The sequence below is a fragment of the Bufo bufo genome, chromosome 5 (assembly GCF_905171765.1).
Source record: "Bufo bufo chromosome 5, aBufBuf1.1, whole genome shotgun sequence".
Classification (NCBI taxonomy): Eukaryota; Metazoa; Chordata; class Amphibia; order Anura; family Bufonidae; genus Bufo; species Bufo bufo.
In genome coordinates, this window is record NC_053393.1 from 538,406,114 (window position 1) to 538,430,786 (window position 24,673).

General features: G+C 41.8%; 1 protein-coding gene across 1 annotated transcript in view; it reads right to left on the reverse strand.

Moving 5' to 3' along the window:
- Positions 1–1,372: 1,372 nt before the first annotated feature.
- ETV1 (ETS variant transcription factor 1) overlaps positions 1,373–24,673 on the reverse strand; it is a 65,055-nt gene continuing 41,754 nt past the window's right edge. The window contains exons 6-13 of the mRNA XM_040431286.1: positions 20,921–21,050; positions 17,471–17,659; positions 14,739–14,986; positions 6,910–6,978; positions 6,694–6,762; positions 5,165–5,334; positions 4,192–4,293; positions 1,373–2,977 (exon numbers count right to left, since the gene is read on the reverse strand). Of these exons, the coding sequence (XP_040287220.1) occupies positions 2,756–2,977; positions 4,192–4,293; positions 5,165–5,334; positions 6,694–6,762; positions 6,910–6,978; positions 14,739–14,986; positions 17,471–17,659; positions 20,921–21,050 (1,199 nt within the window). The 3' untranslated portion in view covers positions 1,373–2,755. The remainder of the gene's footprint in view (positions 2,978–4,191; positions 4,294–5,164; positions 5,335–6,693; positions 6,763–6,909; positions 6,979–14,738; positions 14,987–17,470; positions 17,660–20,920; positions 21,051–24,673) is intronic.

Consider the following 24,673-nt stretch of genomic DNA (forward strand, 5'->3'; position numbering starts at 1 on the left):
ACACACACAAAACATAAGTTTCCAATAAATTTTCAATACATATTCTTTCTGTACAGGTCTTCTTAAAAATAAAACAAAATGGTCAGAAAGGTAACCTTAGAAATTTCTCCCAATCTGATTTGTGTTCATTTACATAGAGCCTCCAGGTAAGTGGCAGTAGAACCAGTCAATCCATCCATTTCCTCCGAGAGTCCGTTAGAAGCTAAGTCTCCAATCCAATGTTACAAAAAGTTCCTGCTGAGCCTTCCACAGCAAGCAGACGCTTACCGGTTAATGTTGATGCGCAAAAAGCTGATCGCATTGCGGCAAAGCTATGCCCTAAGCAATAAATGATTTGTGTCATCTATTTTGTCCTGAAATGCTACCTGTAGATACAGCGAAGCATATAAATGACTGTAGAGTAAATTTAGCGTCAAAGAGAATAGTACAGAAAATATACAGCAGCAGAAGCAATTTTTTTTTTAGTATTTATACATGTTATGAACAGAACACAGCAGTAAAAGGCATAAATGCATAATAATTGGTACCATGTCTAAAAATTACTAAAGTACCTATTTAGTGTATTGGTTATTGTTGATTTTTTTTTGTGTTTTTTGACTTTTTTTTGTCCAAAAGAGTTCTTTTTTGCAGCCAAACAGCATTACATGGGGTTACACAGAGTACAGGTAATTCATAGTCACTAAATCACTTATTCATTGACCATATTTCTATCCTCTCATAAATGACTCCCATTAACAAAAAATTAAGGAAATTTGTAAAAAAAAAATTGCACCATGTTTTAAAGAACCTCTGACTCCGGAAAACAATTTGGATACATCCCTATGGACCCATTACAAGTAATTCCTAAGAAAGGAAGAAATTCCGGTTAAAAGTTTTGACAGAATCAGACTTGAAGATTATTCAAAAGGTGGAAGCTGTACCCCACCCCTGCTGCCTAAAGAGGTTTGTGCCACATAAGAAGGTATAGTTGTCAGGAGATGGCACATGGTAAGTGAGGGTCCTGTTATGGATTTGGCATAGGAGCCCAGGAGCTTAAATTAAATCTCAAAATAAAGTAGAGCCCATATCTATGAAGCATACTAAACCAACTGGCTTGTGTAGAGTTAGATCCAACAATACAGGCAATTTGTGAGTCATAGTTATCAGTCATAAATAAGTAAAACTTATATTCAACCAAAAATCTAGGACCCAATGCCATGACTTGAAGACCTGCACAATAACTACCGTGCCAAATGATTGAGAGTGACATTTCTTGGTCTTGTAGACCATTAATTGGTTTGACTTCAGTAGATTCTCTAATGATCACCACCAACCATGGCACTTTAGGTCTCCATCATGCCCCTAGCACCAAAACAATTCAGTTGCTTTCTCCAGTGATCACCACCAACCTAGGAAATTTAGGTCTTCATCCTGCCCATAGCCCAAACATTAGACACATTAAGCAATTTGAGAAAATGTTCCCCCATAAGATGGAATTTGGGATGGAGTTCAATTTAGTAATATATAATTTATCCTTATTCTGCCGCTCCTAACCAATCATGGAGCTTACATGGACATTTATGATGCATACACATTAGCAGTATATTGGCTGAACATGTCAGTTGACCATCTAATATACACAGTCTCCTGACTCTTCTATGACAGCAAATGTCAAGGGGCAGACGAGGACTGGGCTGGATAGTATTTCAACTCATCTCATTGATTGTTCTTGAGAAGATAGACTTCTCTGAAGGTAGCCTGATAGCGGCTTGACTTCCCTTCCCCATTCAGAACATATGCACATTTGGCCAAGCCGAGTTTGCATGTGGATTTGGGGTCAGGGATGATAGCTGTTCCGCTGATGGGCATCCTATTTCTTTGGCCACCCTAGGGGCTCGATCATATCACAGCTATTATTTTCCGTTCTTCTGCGCTGTTGGGAGAAGAAGAATGGAAATAACGGAAATGCCGGATTCGGCACATAACTGACAAACAGAATCGAACTGATCCCGTTGACTATAATGGGATCTGTTCAGTTTCCATTCTGGAGAACATCTTCAGGACTTTTGTCTGATATTTTTGACAAACTCTGTGACAGAGGCTCTGAACAAAGCCTTCAACGCAAATGTGAAAATACGCCAAGTCTGCAAATATGGAGTGTCCTTCCTGGATAAGATGAGCTTCTTTCCTCATATTATATATATATATACACACACACACACACACACACATTCCTGAACAACTTGTGCACCCAATTTGTATGCAAGAGTCAGTGGCCCTTGAATCAGCAAATGCATGCACCATTTTAGGGCAAAAAGAAAAAAGTATATAAAAAAAAATATAAACATTCCCAAAGGAAAGTTTATTTTTTTATATATCCATTTCTATTATGAAAATTAACTGTACCCTGTGTATTCAGAAATAACGTACAATATATCTTGAGATCTTAAAACTGAAGAAAAAAAACACAATCATGACTTATTAATGAAGTACCGTGAGCTTTAAGTTCCCTTCCCGAGCATAAATGAATATTATATATCCATGTGTTATTGTCCTGTTACATACATAGTATCAGTTTTATCCCCTGTCCCTCAAGTAAAGTGCTTTGTCCATGGCAGACCATAGGAGATATGCAACAGGAAAAGCCCAGTTATGATTTACTAAATATATATATATTTATATATTTATAAAAAAAATGTGTATTTTGCTTTTCTTGGGTCTTGCGAAGAAAAGTTGAAATGATCGTCATCATAGAAATGTCTTCCTCCCACTCCCATTAGTAAACGTATCCTTCATTGTATGGGTGGCTGTTACAGTAGCCTCCGTCTGCCATGTAGGGAATATTTTCATCAAAATGAGTCAGTGGTACTGTGTCCTCTTCGTTAATGTGTCGCTCCATGTCTGTTTTTAACAGCGGCCGTTGATTGTCTGGGAAGGCCATAGAGAAGAGGGCTTCTGGATCGCATACGAATTTGTACACATATCTCTCTCCGGCGACCTTGTGGAAAAAAATAAAAATAAAATAAGAATGTTTTTATAATCATCAACCATATCAAGTTCTACATAGCTGAGCCATTCAGGATGTGTGAATATGTGTGGGCATTGATGTGTATGGTCTGTGGCATCCACACAGTCTCAGTTGTACTAGGCTGAACCACCAGCATAGAATTTCCTCCCACCAAGAAGCCACTCAATCTTACTGGCTAAAATTTGGAAGAAAAATATGGTATCAAAGATTTAATAAAAATTTTTTAAATCTCAGAATAATAAACTGGGTCTCCATTGCGATTGGAAACCAGTAGGCGGCAAATGGATGGGCATCACAACATGAATGGAATGTCATAGGAGTTGTGCAATGTCAAAAATGAGGTGGTCTTGGTAGCCCGGCACCATAACGTGTCAACCGCACCTGTCATGCCTTTGGGAACTATCTCCACCAGTGCCTGACTTACCTATAATTTTAAAAAAATTCTGGAATCCCCTGGTCCTGGTTCGTGGCAGAGATAGCTGTGAATGCCTCACAGTTTCCATATCTCTGTTTTTAAGAGATTCTGATATTCAGGAAAGGTCATCAATATCAGATCAGCAGGGTTAGATACCCAGGACTCCCCCCCAATCAGCTGTTTGTAGAGGTCATGGTGCTCCAGTGAGCGCCACTGCCTCTTCCTAGGTCAGTGATGTCACATTCCTCGGTGATATGTGCCTAGGCACACACAAGCCCCAATGAAGTGAATGGGGTACAGCTGCAATACCAAGCACAGCTGCTATACAATGAACAGCTCTGTGCTTGGAAACCTGTGAGGAGGCGCAGTGCTCACCGGAGCACCTCTGCTCCTCAAATAGCTGATTAGTGGAGGTCCATGGTGTTGAACCTCTGCCGATTGGATATTGATGACCTATCCTGAAGATAGGTGAATAACATCAGAATCTCTGAAAAGCCCTTGAATCTCAGCAAGCATTTCAGCTCTCTACCAAGAGGGACCTAGAAGCCTTTTTCTCGGGCACGTGATATTTCTTACTGGTTCCACTTCTATTTGCCATTTATTTACAAGGGTCAAGTCTTCGAAAAAAAGAGAATTGCACCAAGGTAGGAGAAAATATATTGAGATGTGCCATTACAGAAATCTAGTATTCACAGTGCCAAAAAGAACATGAGGGAAGAGCAAAGGACATTTAGGGGCTTAACGGAGTTGGGTATGTATGGCATCTCACCTTTTGCATAATTCCCTTCTCATAATAGTAGCGCAGTGAACGACTGAGCTTATCGTAGTTCATGGCAGGTCGGTTCTTCTGTATGCCCCATCGTCGTGCCACCTATGGAAAGAAAAACACACACAAACCATATGATTAAACCTATCTAGCGAAAACATGCCATTTTCAAATTCTTAACATGTAGTCAACTTTTTGGTGCCATTTTTTGAAGACTACATCTATTTGAGGGACCTTTTGTTACCTTTCTGAGAGTGGAGTTGTATGTGCATTGTATATTATATCTGTATGACCAGGTAAGTATATACAGGTAGTACATGCAATACAATAGTCTCAGTACTCCATGATCTTCCAATACTTCTCTCTATACAGTCAGGACATTGCATATTCGTAACCAAAAGATGGCTGCTTGAAGGCAATATACTCTTCCTGTGCCGAAGTTTGACAATGAACTGTATGCCTGGCAGAAGCAAGGTAGGGCAGACTTGACTGCTTTGAGAAATGGGCTAGGCATTGACTAAAAAGGTAGCTACCTCCAATAGGTGGCACTATAGAGACAGCTTTCTTCATTTTGGTAGAGCGCTAATTTACATATCTTTTCCCAGAGAGCATTGTGCCTGTAAGACTTCTCTGTGCTAGCAGTTGCTCTCCAAAAGGAGAAACTGTACCCCCCACCAGAGACATGTCAAAGCCCTCTCACCCAAACAACCATTACCCTGCTCTGCACGGACAAGGACTCTGAAACAGATCTTGACACATTGATGTCTCTTCTTTTTACAGAAGTCTTTGGTTTGGCTAGTCGTTTTAAAGGGTTGGACACTGATTCATAGGGTTGCAATGGTGGCACTAGACAGAACATTTTTTTCCTTCTGGAGGAGAGCTTTTTTGCATATTAGACCAGCAAAAGACATGGCTGAAAATGTGCACATGGTTTCCTACTGAATGTGGGATGCTTGTACATATGCAATACACTCACCTCCTCAGGCTCAATGAGCTTGAACTCCATGCCTCGGCCCGTCCAGGCAATAAAATGGGAGTTGGCCGGATCGTCAAGTAATGCAACTAAAAACTGCCATAGCTGGAGTGACCCTCTTCTCTGATAGGTCGGTCCTTCGCGGTACAGTCCCGGTTCCTGTTTAATATCACCTGCAAAATGAAAACATACATTTCAAAAAATTATTAGACTTGATAAGTTCTATATTCCGGGCTCTCCATGTTATAAAAAACAGCATATCATACATTTTGTTTGAAGGTTTTTTGGACTTCTTAAAAGGCACAACCCTAACCCTAAAATGTCCCACTTTAGAAACTGACGAATTAAGGTTAGTGTCGCTTTAAGTTTAGTGCTATATCACACAGTTCTCCAGTTACATAGTATTACATTCCCTTGAAATTCCTGAATTCAGCACGTGTTATGCAATACACACAATCCATTCACAGAGTGGATAGAGTCCGCCTGGAACGTCCGTCGTTTGGCTGTAGTCCTGGGTGTTGCAGAAGCAGCGGCATGGTTTTGCAGATGTTGTTGACAATAATAATATGCATGATATATGCTCAGGACACAAAAGCTCCAAATGTTTTCTTAGCTTATCCATAAGTACATGATTTGTATGATAAATATGCAAAACCATGTGCGTCAGTCATCAGCAATGCACAGAGCTACATCTCTGGCCTTCTCTGCCTAGTTAATTGCATGGCTGGTTTTAAGCAAATAAGTTCTCAAAACACAGTGACTGGCTGAGATTTCATTGGTTAGGAAAATGTAACCGCTATATTGAAGCTCTTGGTCTTGGAACTAAAGCTGGCCATGCACATTTTGGCTTGTTCCAGTTGACCATTGAATGGATACGTGGGCCTCTCGACTCTCCTCAATGATAGATGGTAGATAGGGATTGGGCAGTTGACCCATCCTTTTGTTCCTAGAGGAGATGAGACCCTGAGGTGTCTAGGAGCATCTTTCTCCCCTGTCCCCATTCAGGACACACCTTTTCTTGGCCGAGGCAAAATGTTCATGTGTATGTAAAGGTTGGGAGAGACTGCTCTTGAGCAAATGAGCATTTGGCTAGATCTGGACCACATTGATGACAACTTCAGGTCCTGCTCTATTGGAATTTTTGGGCCTACCCACGAGGAGCATTAGGAATAGAAATTGTCTGCTTGTGAACATTACAATCACATGCGCCCATAATATTCTAATATGACCATACTTGATGGTTACTACTAGTGATGAGTGAATAAAAAAAAAAAAAACATTTGCAGTTTGCCATTTAAGGTCATGTGATTCTTCATCTTTCCAGTCTTCTAATCTGAAAAATGGCTGATGCCATTTTGAGAAATTCATTTTAAAAAAATCACCAAAAGTAGTTGGATTTCACCCAAATTATTTGGAAAATTTGGGTCAATGTCATTTAGAAGTGATTCACTCGTCTCTAGTTACCACGATTTCCTCCAGCATTGACTATATAAAAATAGATCAAATGATAAATCCATGTCCTGAACACATACCGTCAAATTTCTCTGGGACCACACACGTATCATCAAAGAACTGTCGAGGACCCTTCTCAAACATACAACCTAAAAAAAAAAAAATAATATGTCAAACATATCAAAGAAAGGTCAACGTGAATTGAAACCGATACACCGTTGCCATGGGGAAGAGCACAACGTATGTATAAATAAATAAATAAATAAATAAATAAAAACAGCTGTAGAATAAAATACCTTCGGCCCCGCTGGGATGAGCCAGGAAAGCTTCTTGCCTCATGAAAATGGAATGGCAGCTAGGCACTTCTGCAATGAAAAACAAGACAATGCTAATCAAAGAAGTGTCTGGAATTGAAAGCGTGCAGGTTATCAATGAGACAGCCAGCGGACAGAAGAGTAACAGAAAGGGACGCGCGCTGCAGCGAAAGGAAACCTGTCAACACATGGTTAGCCTTCTCCCCGACACAAGCACGTGGCACGGCAAAATGAAACGAGAATATGAAGAACATTGATTTTATCTAACACAGTCACTTGAACTCAAACTTTCAGCATAATCAACCTTGCTAAAGGTCAGCTCCTTTGGCAATCACACTTTACTTTAAATAGCACTTAGTACCCCCCTCCCCCTTTAAACCCGCGCGTTTCACATTTGCCTCATCTGTTCTGATTAATTACATTATTTAATAGCTGTACAATGTTGGATCGCCGCAATCTACATCTAAGTTGAAAAGTGGTGCGCCGATAATTAGTTCTTAAAACGTTTTTTTTTTGTGTGTTTGCGATTGTGTGTGTTGGAACGTTATACCACAAAAGACATAAAATGGTTTCTGCTGTGCTTAGAGATGTGCGAATCGATTCAGCACGAAGTTACCAAGTGTTTTGGATTCTAAACAATTCGGCCAAAACAGCAGATGTCATTTTACAGATCAGAAGAAGGATCACATCACGTTGGGTGACAACCCGGCAGTCTTCTCCATGACTCCTTGCAGGGGGTATACTTATATATAGGAGACAACATCAGACAGAGAACGAGACAGTAGAACACAGAATACAGATAGCCTGGATTAGTGTCAATGTGTGTGCCTCAAAGTATTGAGGCACCCCTCCAATCCATCCTCAACTTTGCTGCCCGACTAATCCACCTCTCACCCTGTTATTCCTCTGCCTCTCCCCTCTGCCGATCCCTTCACTGGTTCCGCATTGCCCAGCGAATTTAGTTCAGAATACTAACAAATACATACAAGGCCATCCACAACCTGTCCCCTCCCTACATCTCTGAGCTACTTTCCCGATACATTCCCACACGCACTCTCCGATCCTCACAAGACCTCCTTCTCTCCTCTTATCACCTCTTCCCACAAATCGCCTCCAAGATTTCTCCAGTGCACCCCCACACTCTGGAACTCGCTACCCTAACATATCAGACTCTCACCTACAGTGGAATCCTTCAAAAGAAACCTGAAAACCCACCTCTTCAGACAAGCCTACAACCAGTGACCCTGCTGCCTCTATACCGCCATGACCCAACTTCACCCGCACCTACTGTGTCCTTCTCCCATACCATGTAGATTGTAAGCCTCACGGGCAGGGCCCTCTCTCCTTCACGCCTGTTGTAATGCAACTTGTTGGGTTATATTTAGTAAAGATAAAATGTATCCATAGCATCCATAGACCCTCATTCCCCAGCATGTGCCTAGACACTGGTCTACGTTGGACTCTGCATGGGAGTCTGTCAAAAATACATATTGGAGAATACTCCTAAGGAAGCAGAAAGTGAGGTCTGAATGGAGCCTTACAACAGTCACTCAGTTCAATATATTTTTTGGACTCCAGCAATTGCCCTGGGCGGCAATTCCAGCAGCTAATGTCTAAACATCCATAAAAATACTTCAACATAGAACAAAAACTTAGTGCTTATAAGAAACATAATTTGGAACATCTAGAAATGTTCTGATCCCAGTCAGGTCACTGTAGTTGACTTTGCTAAAGGTTCAATTTTATGTAAGACTCAAGCAACAAAGCCCATCACGGGGACAATGAGCGTGTACTCTCATTCCATAGACACGGGCACAAACATGCTTTTGTTCTTGCGCAACCTTCTCCAAACTTTTGTAGAGCAAATTTGGACTTGGGCAGCGGATATGATGTTCTTACAGAAGATTACCATGTTTACGCTAGGTAAATATTGAGCCAGCGTTCTAACAATAATGGCCTTTTAAAGCCAGAGCATAGAAAACATCCCAACTCTGTTGAGAGTTGTAGTACACTTAAAGGGAATCTGTCACCAAAAAAAATCACTGATAAGCCAGACATAATGCCTTGTAGGGCTAGCTCAGCTGAATGTAATGAGAACTGTGTCATACTTAATCTCTCCTGTGGGGGCACTGCAGGCAAATGGAGCACTTGATGCCTCATGCCAACTTCCCCCACAGATAACAGCTGACTGATGAGAGCAGCAAGACAATCTTCAATCAGCTAATATTAGGAGATCTTTCTAACAGAAGATATTGTGCACAATCCCTTTAAAATTGAGTCTGTCATAAGGTAATTCACTATTTGACCAGGCACATTGCCTTTCCGGACTAGCTCAGCTGAATGTAATGATACCTTCCATGTAGTGATCCATTGCTTCAATCAGGAGAAAAGTACTTTTAAGGAGGTTGTCCGGACTTTTACTATTGATGACCTATCCTCAGGATAGGTCATCAACAGGGGTGTACCTAGCCTTTCTGTTGTTGGCTGAAACTGCCCCCCCATGCCAATTTCTTGACCTAACCCCTTTGCACAATGAAAGCGCTTATTGCCCATGGCCCTTCTGCTGCCCCCTTTCTAGTCTCTACCTGGTGCTGCCTGAGGCGGTCGCCTCAACTGGCCTCATTGGTGGTGCACCCCTGGTCATCAATATCAGATCAGTGGGGGTAAGAGGAGAAAGCCCATAGACCACAGGGAGAGAGAAGGAAGACGGCACGTGCACACTGAGCGCCGTCTCCTCTTACAGCCGATCGGCGGGGGTGCTGGGTTTCGCCCTCAGTGCACTTAAGAGCTCATTTGCATATCGATTAAAAGGACTTTTTCCAGAATGAGGCAACATATCGCTAAGTGAAAGGTGTCATTACATTCAGCCTAGCTAGTCCTACAAGGCACTGTGCCTGGCATACCAGTGAATTTCCTGATGACAGACTTCTGTGAAAGGCCTTATGCACTTCTTACAATCCCTTTCAGTTAGAAATTACCCCCTGGAAGATTGGCTTATTGCCCTTAGCAATCAGCTGCAATCTGTCTGGGGAAGTTGTCAGCATGCTCTCCATTTCCCTACAGTGCCCCCACAGGAGAAATTAAGTATTGCGCAGTTCTCATTAAAACCAATTAGCTGTCCGTGAAATCTCTAGCCATTAGCTAATAGATCGGGGTCCTAAGGGTTTTCTATACCAGACCACCCCTTTAAGATTCAGGAGAAGCCCACTGTCTTTCCCAGAATTCTGCAGCAGCTTGTCGAAAGGTCTAAACCGTTAATTTATGGCTCAAACAGTGGGTCAGGGCCTAATCAAATTGCAGAAACATTTCTAAAGTGATTATTCAATCAAATGACTAACATGGTTAATTAGGAGCCATAAACATTGCTCTGAGGTTCATCAAAGTAATGACTTGCTCAGAAAAATAGTAGCTAATTAAATTGCTGGCTGCTTCCATTTCTACCTTATCTAATAACCAGTCACATCAATGAAATTTAGCATTTACAGTTTCAAACTGTACGAAATGTTGATAGAAAACACAGAACTATTTGCACCGGTTAAACAGGGTGACTTCAAAGCAAACAATTAGAAGACACTGAAGACTAATTGTATCTCGCTCCGCGATGAAGACATGACTACAGCCAAGCAAACGTAATTCCAAGAGACTATCTTGATTCCAAATTCTTTATCGGAGGGGGGTGTGGGGAAACGATTAACGGGAATTGGCTTCATCACGTCATCAACGGTCAGGAATATAATAAAATAATTTTGGCCTTTTTATAAGCAAAACAGATAAAGCTTAAAAAAACAAAATAAAAATGAAATAGAAAACAAAGATAAACAAAATATTACAGAAAACAAGAGGAAAATAAAAATAAACAATCCTATAAATTAAAAAAAAATTAAATAACTGCACGAAAAAGCCTACGCGGATAAAAAGAACACAATAGAATGGAACTTTGCTTTGGGTTCTGTTTGCATCTTTTCAAAAGATATTGAATAAAAACAATTATTATGAGGTACTTGAGACTGAAAGAGCGATGCTGGAAGAGACTGCCAAGAATCTAATTAAGGCAAAATGAAAGCAAGAAAAATAAAAACAAGCCTGTGCTTCATGACGTTAAGGTCAAATTATGAGCACTTTTTCTCGAAGAGCGTTTCCATGCATTTGCAGTGATCTAAGGCAGCCAGGGATAAATGGATAAAGCAGTAATACAAGCTGAAGGCTAAAACAAAATTCCAGCTATAGATGGGTCTTTAGTTGCACAAGATTACAAAACATGGCTGATTTCCTTTAAAAACTGAACCATGCCCATCTAGAGGATATATCTGGCATTGCAGCTTAGATCCACTGAAGGGAATGAGCTGCAATACCACACACAAACTGTTGGGGCACTGTTTCTGGATGAAAGCAGCCAATGTTCCCCACCCCTTTAAATGGATCATCCTCGAGATAGGTCATCAATATCAGTAGTGTCAGACTGAGGTTCTTCAGGCCCACCAGAGGAAATTATTCTCTGAATCCAGACACCATATTATCAATAAAGTCAAATAGGTTTTGAATCAAATAGACTCTAGTGCCAAGTGATTGGCTCCAAAGGCAGCTCCAAGTGGTATTTTCTCCTGGATCTTTGGGACTCTCTAAGGCTTCAGAGACTGGGCCCACTGGAGGATCCTCTGGTACTCTGGTGGGTCAGTCCGAGTCTGAATATCAGACTGACAAAGTTCCAAGACCTGGCAGCCTCACTAACCAGCTGTTGGAAGAGGCCGCAGTGCTTCCTAGACTGGTGACATCACTATATAAAGGTCACATGGCCTAGGCACAGCTCGGTCTTATTCAAGTGAATGAACCTGTGCTGCAATGCCAATCACAGCCACTATGCAATGTAGGGTACTGTTCTTGATAAGCGGGGAGGAGACATGCAGCGGACTCTTCAAACAGCTGATTGGGGGGGTGCCAGGAGCCGGACCATTAATATTTGAATCCCAGCTAACAACTTTAAGTGTTCCCTTATAATTTCCTTTATGGAGAAATTGAAAGCTACTATAGTCAAGAAAAAGGTATCTCATTTGGGTTATTTTTAATAAAAATGGACTATGGCTGCAACCACCACTAGGGGGAGCTTACTGAAGACAGATTTATAATATAAGAAATCCATACTATTTCCCCCCCCCCCCCAGTGGATGCCAGAGGTTTGTCATGCTACTCTATGGTTATGATGAGAAGGGGTGTTGAGGTCCGTATCAGAAAACAGATCTCTGTCTGATGGTTTCACAATAATTATTCTTAAAAAAAAATAAAAAATGGGGGGGCAAAAACCACCACAGCCAGACGTTACATGAGTTTTTTTTCGCATTGGTGTTTTAAACCATTTTTAGGAGTTGTTATTTTTTTTCCCATAGACTTCTTCATAGGAAGAATCAGGTGCAGAATACATGCCAAAATCCACAATGTAAGCATGCCCTAGCTTTGGCTAGTCTTCCCAGTCACAGTACAGGGAAGACTGGAAAAAAAAGTTGAATGGAATTCACGATAGAGTATTTTAATCTTTCACAGTTGAGAACACAGCTTTCGACATCTGTGTATATCCGGTACACACGAAGCCCATAAAATAGAGTCATATAACATACTGGCACAGCCAGCGAACATTAATCATTGCTGGAAGATATTTGGCAAGCAGAACAGCTGATGGAACTTTACACCTTCCAACTCAAGATTATTAAACCGCTCACAGAATTTCCCCCCCCCAACCTCTTCGTTGACTTTATGAATGAAGCTCTGAGCTGTACAAAGGCCATTCATGTAAGACAGCGCTTACAAAGGCAGACCCCCTGGAGATCAATCAGTCATGGCTAAAACCTGTGTGATTGGTTTAAGACCATCTCCAGAACTTCCATTACCGATTTAAAATGCAGCCTGTGTTCTCGTGACCTCTCGTAATGCATAAAAGAGTAAATCCAGACTGCGCAATCCTCAAATCAAATAACCAGAGAGTAGTACTTACTGGAACTCTCGATCTCCATGATATGTGTTTATTTGTGCTGCACCCACAACATTAGGTGAAAGCCTGAGCTACTGAGTCACAATTTTTATTTTTTTATTTATTATTATTTTACAGTTTGGCCTTCAAAGAATGCTTTTTGTTAACTATAGTCCTCCTTATATATCCAGTCAAGGAAGGTCATTGTGTCTCAAAACTAAGAGTACTGTAACATTCAGTCTAGTAGGAATCAAATATAAATAGAAATAGTCTTGATTAGTAATTTGATTAGTAAACCAATGAAAACAGGAGATAAAGAAAAGCCTGGTTTGAGTATGGCCAGGCTTTGTGAACCTCTTCTCTGCCTTCATGGGTGTGTTAAAGGGCACAGTTACCAAAGACATTCAGGACTTTTTAGCCCAACCTCTTGAACCGAATGAAACCACCCAGTAAAAGACCGCAAACCCCACCCTTCCTTTTGAAATGAGCCCTCTGCTTTCGTTGACTCTTGACAATGATGAAAGGAGTGTAGAGGATTAGAGAAACATGGCTGCCTTCTTCAAGAAGTAGTGTCAATCGTTCATGGGCTGTGTCTGGTTTTGCAGGTCTGTTGAACTGAAGTGAGCATGGATGACATCTAATACAACACAATCTATGGAGAGGTATGGGATGGTTTTTGGAAAGGCAAAACATGGCCAAGTTTTTCCAACACTGGACTGAATTTCCATTTGTGCTGAAGACCTGAGTAGGACTGAGAAGAAATATCTTCCATGGACACCATTGCGTGACAACTCCATATAAAAAGCTATAGTTGTTAGTCCGTGATTCCTTAGCAACCACTCTGTCTCAGTGTCAGTTCAGTTTTAGGCTGAGCAGTTGGGTCAAAAACGGTTTAGAAAATTCGAGCTATAAAAATGATTCAAGAACCTTCAGATACAAGTGCAGCTATGTCTCCACCAAAAGACTAAAAAAGTTATACGGGTAGATGCAGCCAGAAAACGGGCAGTCAGTTCATCTAGACAACTGTATAATGGATGAAGTCCATCCTTCTAAGAGGGTTGAAGTGTAGTCTAAGTTGTAGTTTGGTTACCCAAGTAACCAGACCATTTGCTTTATAACCCTTCCTTCCCATTTTTTGATGGGAGATGTGGCGGAACTTTTAACTTGAGGTATGCGGTAAAGCAACATAAGGCATGGGAGAGATATTTATCATGTATCAGGGGGCAACTCATACAGACATTCCCTAATATATTATTAGTGAGAATTGTTTTAGCTATTTGGCATGTCCTGAATCCACTACAGGGTTACTCACAGATATTCAAATTCTGTGCCTAGACACCATTTACAGAAGACCCAAAATTTTAATCTATATCCTAATTTTTTTAAAGTCAAGGTCAACATTTAATATCACTTTCCTTTCATACCTGGATCTCACTTTTCTGTCTGACATTTGATAAACTTTGTCCCAATGGTCTGGCAAGTGACTCACTGAAGATTTATATGTTATAGCACCTTAATATTGGTGGGAAGGTATATATAATCCTTAAGATGCAACCCCCTCATCGATACAAAGAAGAGGAACTTAAGCTTCTATTGGAGCCTTCCTTTCCTTTGAGTAAAGCAAGTCAATCAGACTGTACTGTCTATCAAACAACACTTATAGAACTGTAACCAGGATGTGCAACCAATTCTGGGACAAAAACTTTACTTGGAGAGAGACATGCAATATTGGGCTGGACTAGCCCACTAGAAAATCCTCCAGTGGACCCAGGTTACGAAGTATTAAGAAAACCACAAACTTCACCAAAAGGGTGAGTAAATACTGTATATGAAATACGATGCTGATGGTTACCTGAGTCATAAGCAAAATCTCTAGGTTCCTGCTTAATCATAAGAGGTGGAGGGAAGTTCTGGTTGGGGGCATTGCCCACCATAGTGCTGTGTTCATACACTGGATCATGATATTCTTGTTTAAATCCTTGAGGAGGGAACTGGATGCTTGGCTCGGACATTTGTCGTTGGTAGACAGGTCGTCCTTCCCTTGGCAACGCAGGAAGCGGTGGAAACGAATTACAAGGTTCTGAGAGTTGCCGACGAAACCTGGTTTGCAGAAATAAAAAATGGAGAACTTTAAAACTGAATACTAAAAAATAAAAAAATAAACTAAAATAGTCCTTATGGAATTTTGGAAAATTAATTCTGAAAGTCTTATCTGGAGGAAACATCTGTGGACAGGCCAGTTGGAATCATCTTCACAAAGAATCAGTCTTTAAAGGGTGTTAAGCTAGAACATATGATGCCTCAAGATATGTACCTCAAGGGCAGTTTCTGGGATGTTTTGTGGGCATTCTTGGGTGGGACTTGAAATGACTCACGAATGGGTATTCAAACATTGAGAGGTTTTTTTCAGACAATCATTTTATGGGTCTTAATCTGTCCAAGAACATTGGATTATTAGGGCCTCCTCAATATCAACTGATAGTAGATTTGGAGGATGAGGCAGGCTGATTCCTACATGCCCAGTCCCTTTGTACTACCAAAAGTGCCTCCACTGAGGTTTCACATTAGCTTGCCTTCTTCCCCTGTATATTGAGAGAGAATGGAGAAGATAGCTGCTCGTCAAACATAGTTTGAGTATAAGCCAACAAAACTTCTCTATGGAGAGCACCGTTTCAGTCTTTGAATGTTCATCAGCACAAAGTATTCATTGCATACTACAAAGAATATACCACAATCCCTAACAGATCCTTCACATCCTAAAAGCATATAAAAACAGCCATTTTTTTCTCTCTGCTGTTGCCAACTCCGGAGACACTCAAATTCTGAAGCCAATTTTTTTTATTAGACGTATAAAACAAATCCACTTTGCAAAAGAAAGAAATGAAACTATAGCTGTTTGGTAGTCAAAGGTTAATTGCCGGATTGTATTTTAAAGGTGCAACGTGAGATAATCTAAGTGATTCCTCAGCGTTATCCATTGAAGGTCGCAAGCCTAAGGTAGATTTATGGACGGGGATAACAGCCTGCAACAAATCTAGAGGCCGGAGCCATGTTCTTTTTGCTATAGGCCTGACACTGACATGAGCCGTGTCCAGCCAAGGTGATTCAAAACCATTAGTGAACAGCATAAGTAGCATTTTACCCCGCGCCTGAAACATTTGCAAGGCAAAACGTGTATACAAAAATGATGTCGAATTTCCATGTTAGTGTAAGAATATAGGGATAAGGAAACACCAATGAGAGACACAGATCTCAATTTACATCTCTGGATTCTTGATGTTGAAACCACTCTGAGCAGGAGAAGAGGTTGTGTCCTCTGGGGACTTTGATGGCATATTGCTTAGGTAAGTCAGATAGAGGTGGGACCTGCACCTAAGACCTACACCTATCTCTAAAACAGGCCCCCAAAAGTGAAGGAGAGTACACCACGCATGCGCGGGGTGCTCTCCATTTATTTTCATGGAACTTTAAAAAAAATAAAAAATAAGCCAGCGAGTGCGCTCGGTTATTTTCAGAATGGTGAAGACAACACCTTTAAATAAATGGGTAACCCTAATGGAGGATAGTCCTCCATTTGGAACCAAAATTAAAGGGGTTTTCTGGGAGCAGAATATTGATAGCCTATCCTCAGGATAGGTCACAAACATCCAATTGGTGGGGGTCCAGCACCTAGAACCCCTGCCAATCTGCTGTCTGAACAGGCAGCAGCGCTCTGGTGAACACAGCAGCCTCCTCACAGTATACCAAGCACAGCGGTGTACATTGCAAAGTGGCTGTGCTTGGTATGCGAATGGGACCGAGCTGCAACTGGACCATGTAACCAATGAGTATGACGTCACTGGCCTAGGAAGAGGCTGTGGTGCTCACTGAAGCATTGCGGCCTCTTCAAACAGCAGATCGTCTGGAGGTGCCGGGACCCGGACCCCCACCGATCAGATATTGATGAGCCATCCTGAAGCTAGGTCATCATTATTTTGCTCTAGGAAAACCCATTTTAACCAGAGTACATAATGGTTCCAAAGAGCATGTTTCCAGAGGGCTCAGCATGTTCAGGTATTACACTGAAATCCCAGTTCTTTCAGAGAAGAATATGCAATGCTTCATTTCACCTGCGGAGGCACTGCAGAAGAACTCAACACTTGCTGCCACATTCCAACTCGGATTACAGAATAGAGAATACTATTTTCAGCATATTTGTGGGGTCAGGTCTATTCAACAGAACAGTTTTGCCCACAGCAACAGGCAAAGCTTCAGTTTACTGCCACAGCCTCAATAGCCTGATCAGAGAGCAGTTTGTTGGTATCCTTCCCCTGCCTATCCGAAACACTACCAGATACAACCCTGCCCGCAGCAGACAATCCCTTTAAGTTGCCCTCTTTCTGAAAATTCATTTCAGTTGAAAATTTTGAGTTGCCACATGCATTAACACAGTTCTAGATTTCCATAGGGGAAGTCACCCAGAATTTTTGGAGCACTATATAAGCTGGACATGAGTCACCAGGGCTTTCCATTAGAGAAGTCGCCTCATCTGGATCACTTTTCTGGAATTATGCTCTCGTTGGGGATCCCCCTTTCCTTGCTTACCTGTGGTCCATTGTGTAGGTGCTATCCGGAATCGGCTGGGATGGTGGAAGATGTGTAGGAAAGAGATGTTCTGCTTTAGGATTCTGTGCTGTGTTCGGCGATGCATGATGTAGTGGGGACACTGGAGTGCTTGAAGGGGTTGGGGGGTTAGAGGGCTTCATTCCAACTGGTGGCTTGTGATCATAGGCACTAGAAAGAAATATGCATAAAATCGTAAATTTATTTTTAATGAGCCTTTAAATTTTACAAATCAACATGGTTGAAAAGTGGAATAATCTGGGAACAACAAAACAGTGCCCCTACTGGCAGAATAGTTGTGTTACATCCTATTTTTCACACCAAATTGACTGTAATCTCATACATCTTTATCAAAGACAAACATGTAAAGTGATAGGTGATAACTGCTAGATAAATAACTTTTTGCGTCTTCTCTAATGTCCACAGCTTCAGCTCCTGTGGTAGGTGGGTAGGTAGGTAGGCTTATGGGAGGATGGTACTCAGCTTTACTGATCTTCAGAATGGAAGAGCTGCCTAGCTATGAATTTGTATATCTTAATTCAGAATTTAGAGGGGACCCTCTCCTTTTAACCGGAGTGGATCGCTTGCAAAGAGTGTCTCTTGCTCTGGAGGACCCACCATGTCCATGCATTACACAAACAAACTATTGGTTTTCAATGAGACCCGTGCAGTACTTTTCTTCACCTGTGAAGGCTCTGCAGATAAACTGTACACTTTGTCTAAATGGCCAAAAATACAGCAGATTGCTATTGTCCCAGGAGCAGGACACCTTGATTTTAACAAGATCTGACTGAAAGACTTCGGCCTCTTGCACACGACCATATGGCTTCGGCCTCTTTCACACAACCGGCTTTTTTTTCCATTTGCGGGCTGTTTTTTTGCGTTCCGTATACGGAACCATTCATTTCAATGGTTTCCGAAAAAAAAACGTATGCATTATGTTTCCATATTTCCGTTCCGTTGAAAGATAAAACATGTCCTACTATTGCCAGCAAATCACGTTCCGTGGCTCCATTCAAGTCAATGGGTTTGCAAAAAGAAACGGAACACATACGGAATGTACTCCGTAGGTCTTCCGTATCCGTTCCGTTTTTGAGGAACCATCCATTGAAAATGTTATGCCCAGCCCATTTTTTTCTATGTAATTACTGTATACTGTATATGCCATATGGAAAAATGGAACGGAAACAGAAACACAACGGAAACAAAAAAACGCAACAATGGATCCGTGAAAAACGGACCGCAAAATACTGAAAAAGCCGTACGGTTGTGTGAAAGAGGCCTTTTTCAGTATTTTGCGGTCCGCAAAAAACAGATCCGCAAAAAATACGAATGACGTCCGTGTGCATTACGTTTTTTGCGGAACGGAACACCTGGCCCCTGATAGAACAGCACTATCCTTGTCTGTTATGCGGACAATAATAGGACATGTTCTATCTTTGAACGGAACGGAAAAAGGGAAATACGGAAATGTTTTTTTTGCAGATCCATTGAAATTAACAGACCGTATACGAAACGCAAAAAACGGAAAAAAAAAACGTTCGTGTGCAAGAGGCCTTAAAGAGGTTTTCTCATCTGGAAATTCATGGTATACAAATAGGCCAGGTCCTGCACCTATCTAAAGAACGGGGCCCTATCAGGAACGGAGAGCATGCTGCGCATGCACAGATGTCTCTGTTCCCTTCTATGGGACTTCCAAAAATAGAAGTGCTGTCTTGACTGTTTTAAGAAGTCCAGTGGCGGTGAATGGAGTGGCCAAGGCTTCCTCACCATTCACCCCTATGGAACTTTCAAAAATAGCTGAGCAAGCGCACTTGGTTGTTTCTGGAAGCTCCATAGGAACCAATGGGGAGGGTACAGCCACCTGTTCATTCACCGCCAAGCCAGCAAGTGGATATTCTCTCAATTCCAAAGAAGTGAATGGTGAATGCACGCTCTCCAGTCACGATGGAGGACCCATTCTTGAAGGGTCCCTATCAGACATCTAGAGCATTTCCCCATCGATATGCCATAAATCAGGAGATGGGAATATCCCTTTAAATTGTACCCGTTTTATTATTATTTTGGAAGAAGGGAAAAAAATGAAGCAGCGCTAACAGGCTATAAAGCAGCAGATGTCCTTGTTACATTAGACATATTTACATAGCAGCTGAAGGAGAATCACGTGATCACCTGTGTAGCCTACTACCTACCAGTCACAATGCATTCTCCGCTGGACGAGCAGCGCAACGTAAATCACTTTAAAAGCCTGTCTCGTCTATGCTAAACAAAAATGCATTACGGTGAAGGGGGGGGGGGGGGGAAGCAAAGGTTAAAAAGCTCCCTGTAAACACTTCTGCTGAGAAGCATTATTTCTCATCTAAAGGGAAAGTAGAGCCAAGAGGCCCCAAAACAGCCCCGTAAATTACACAACAGTCATCCAGAAAGACCCGTAAATTACAAAGGTGTCGTAATGCGCTTTAGGTGTTGGTTGCAAATTCATCTGCATCGCAATCTTCTAGAGAAAGTTTTTTAAGAATCTTTTTTTTATTTTTATATTTATTAGATATGTAATATTTTATATTATTTTTTATATATTTTTATATTAGTTATATATGTAAATATTTATTTTTGTAGAAGAATCAAAACGTGTATATTTGTTTTTTTACAAACTCCTTTCAGCCGTCGGGGTGTCTCTGCAATGGTGATTGATATTTGACCCTGCCCTATTATTGCACATATCTAAATCAGTGAGTGACTCCAGCTTTAGCTGCATTGTCCACTGGAGTCTAAGGTGGTCTGAAATCCTCCTAGCACATCACAGGCTGAAGGCTACCGTAGGCTTCGGACAGCCCGGCCGGTGTGTGTGTTCTCAATTGCAAAAAGGGCAAGAAGCTGCTGCCAGAAGTCTCTAACGGCGGCTTATCTTCCTTGAGAGAAAAGGATCAGACATGTAGACAGCCAACAGGCCCAATCCTTCTTTCCCCAGACATCAGGAAAAGTCAGAAGACCCAAAAAAAGTAGATGCTTTAAACTGGTGAGTGCAGCTGATGTTCGTATACAAGGCTGCCGTTGTTGACCCATTTATTATGCTGCGGCTCTGCTTGTTCTGACCGGCTCCCATGCACAAGCAGAAGCTCAGCAGGAAATTATTTGCATTGCCAATAAAATGATAAGCTTTGTGGCTACTCAGACTGTAGAGCCTAATAAAAAGAGCCTATAGTGTGCCCCTATATGTGAACTTGGCCAAAGCATTTAATAATAAAAATGGTAAAAATAATATTAAGGGGCGGAATCTCGCATAAATTAAAATCAGAAAGGTCATTTAAAGGTCAACCAAAAGCTTCCAGATTTTAATAGGTGCCCAGATGCAAAAAAAAATGAAAAAAAATTATTACTGTAATCTGATTGGCTGACGAAAAAACCAAACGTGTCCACCATCCGTGCACTTACCTGACATTGTACAGGCACTTTTCTCCATAGCTGAACTTAAATGGTTGTTCCTGACTGCATGCGGTGTTCAGTTCAGAGCAGGGGCTGTGGGGTTCCTTCTTAATTTTTAACGGGACACCATGAAAAGCCACTAGGAGAAAAGTATCAGTCATAATTAATGTAGATCACGTCATCACATTTAGCAAAAATAATCCACAACTATCGTGTGGGTCAGTGCGAAAGCATATTTTCAGCTTCGCTACAAAGTCTCAAGAACTAAAATAGAGATATACACACATATATATATATATATATATATATATATATAAAGCTCTGTATGCATCATCCCTGCCCCTCCGCTTTGTCCTGGGGAGGTGTAGTACTCATCGACTTTTGGGGACTGTACTCTATGGACGCGGTTCTGTTCAATAAAGGAGTTGTTGGACCTAGGAACCATCAGTGGTTGGAAGGTGGCCTCATAAAAAATAAAAAATTAAAAAAATAATTCACCTGTCTATAGTCCCTTCCATTCCAGCTCACTGCCCACTTCCCAGTTGCTTCTGGTCCCAGCCGGAACCTAAGCAACTTGGTCCACGACCACTGTGGTTAATCAGTGGTCACATAGGCCTGAATAGCATGTCACTAGCACCTTCAATAACATGTGAAGCGATTGGCCACAGGACTAAATCATTTTAGTTCTGGCCGGGACCAGAAGTGGCCACCGGACACTGGAACAGTTGCGTTCATTGCAGCTACTACAAAGCACACATGTTCTTACTGCACAGTCTATACAGATAATACAGAGGTTGTGCCCTCAATATGGCCGCCGCCCCCAGGAAAGTTTATAAAAATTTAAAAAATTGCAAATATTTGCAACAATTGAAAACAAATTAATAAAAACAAAAAAATAAATCTCATTGCTTCTCTTCAAAGATTAACGTTCCCTCTATGTATGAAGAGTGCAGGGAGCGAGTCAGGTTTGTAGATGCTCAGCCTACAGGCTATGGGGCTTTAAGGCTTTAAGATCCTTACCTGACACTTAATAACATAAGAACGTTACGTCAGGTCGCTCCTGTACACAAATACAGGGCAGCGCTAAGCCTGGTGCAGCTAATACGCACATCTCTCCGACTGACTGATAATACCGTCAGGTTTGCCAGTCAAATATGAACTGGTAGAAAAAAAAAAATGGTCTGCGATTTCCATATGGATCATCTGGTGGTTTTGTGACAAATAACCTTACAGCTGGAATACCCTTCTAAACGTGATCGATATGTCAGCCACCTAAAAGGACGATGATTCCTCGAGCAGAAAGCACAGCCCACAGAGCCTTACAGCGCCACGCAGCAGAGCACACAGAGCCTTACAGCGCCATGCAGCAGAGCACACAGAGCCTTACAGCGCCACGCAGCAGAGCCCACAGAGCGTTACAGCACCATGCAGCAGAGCACACAGAGCCTTACAGCGCCACGCAGCAGAGCCTTACAGCACCACAAAGCAGAGCCCACAGAGCGTTACAGCACCATGCAGCAGAGCACACAGAGCCTTACAGCGCCACGCAGCAGAGCCTTACAGCACCACGCAACAGAGCCTGACAGCGCCACAAAGCACAGCCCACAGAGCCTTACAGCACCACAAAGCAGAGCCCACAGAGCCTTACAGCGCCACGCAGCAGAGCACACAGAGCCTTACAGCGCCACGCAGCAGAGCCTTACAGCACCACAAAGCAGAGCCCACAGAGCATTACAGCACCATGCAGCAGAGTCTACAGAGCCTTACAGCACCACGCAACAGAGCCTTACAGCACCACAAAGCAGAGCCCACAGAGCGTTACAGCACCATGCAGCAGAGCACACAGAGCCTTACAGCGCCACGCAGCAGAGCCTTACAGCACCACAAAGCAGAGCCCACAGAGCCTTACAGCACCACATGGGAACACACAGCGTCTGTATGGTGCCACTCAGCAGTCCTTCACAGCCTTCATGGTGCCACAAAGCAGAGCCCACAGAGCGTTACAGCACCATGCAGCAGAGTCCACGCTGCCCACATGGGAACACATGTTTCTGTATGGTGCCACTCAGCATAGCCTTCAGAGCCTGTATGGTGCCCTGTGACAAAGCCCATAGGGCCTGTATGGTGTCACAGAGCAGAGCACAAAGAGCCTTGCGCAGCCTACAGAGCCTTACAGTACCACTGAGCAGAGCCCATAGAGCCCGTATGGGAACACACAGCTTCTGTATGGTGCCACGCAGCAGAGCTCACGTAGCCTGTATGGTGGCACATGGAAGAGCTCTCAGAACCTGTACTGCGCCATACACCAGAAACAAATGGCACAGCCTAAAGAGAATGATGGTGCCACCCAAAGCCTATATGCCACCCAGCAGATCCCAGAGAGCCTATATAATGCCACTTGACAGAGGCCACAGAGACTGTACTGAAAAATGCATGGTACAGTAGGGTACAGCAACACACGGCCAAATCCACACAGCTCGAACAGCGCCTTATGGCTATAGTGTGCTGCCATATGACGCCTTTCATACAGCTCCAATGCTTCTTGGTCATACCACATAATGCTGCCCTTCTCCACCAGATCTCACATTACAGAGTTCTTCAATTCTCCATAATACCGTGGAGGGGACTTTGTGCACCTCTGTATGGACTACATGCACACAGCTCAGCTACCTGCATGAAAAACATGGCTGCTGTCTTCCAAAAACAGCTCAACTCAATTCAGTAGCAATATCAGACAGTCGCAGAGCTGTTTTTTTTTTTAGAAGGATGGCGGACAAGTTTTTCTCATCCTAGAATATCTCTTTAAGCCTCACCCCTCCTCTTACACACATTGCTTCACCTGCTTTAGCACCGGAAAGGACACAGAGAGGACAAGAGAAGGAAAGTGAGTCTCCGGAGACAGGCATTAGATATATATATATATTTTCTTCTGTGAGATGGACTAATAAAAAGTTATCTTTTTGTTTTTTTGTTTTTTTTTATTTTGCTTTATTTTAGAATTTAAAAAAATTCTAAATACTACAGACTTGCAAAATTGTGTATTAATAATTGGGCAAAAAATTTTAAGTTAAAAAAATCCCCGCATCATATGGGAAGTATTGTCGTGGCCAAGCCGTTCTTAGAAGATGGATGGGTTCCTTTATACCACGCGACGTTTGAACTGATCATTAAATGGCAGCATTCTTTCACCATGTGCTCAATTCAATATCAATTAAGATTATCAACCATTCATATGCATTTAGTCAATTTTGCCAGCGCGGTCAGTGAATAGCGAAGAGGACGATTAGATTATTTCATTTCCTGTGGCAAGAATTCCCATATGGATTATACACTGCAAATTGTTCAATACAAAAACTGGATTTTTTTTCTGTACGTAGCTTTTAGTAAAAGAAGACACTCATGCGATTTATCAAATGTATATGAAATGATTTAGGAGAGAAACCAATAAAAATAGTAAAAAAAAAAAGAAATAGTTCACTGCTAGGAGATATGATAGAATAGCTATGGCACTAATAATGTGTCACAGATACAAAATTGCAACTTAATATCAATTATTTATAAATAAAAACTGAACTATAGCAACACTTTCTTTTAGAAATAGCAAAACATCGCAATGAAATTATTATAATAATAACATAAAATATAAGAAAATATAAAAAATACCTTCATACAATAAACAGATATTATGGTTTCATGAAGATTGTATCCATTTTTTTTATTTTAATTTTATTCCTAGGGTATAGTATGCGCTTCTACGTTACA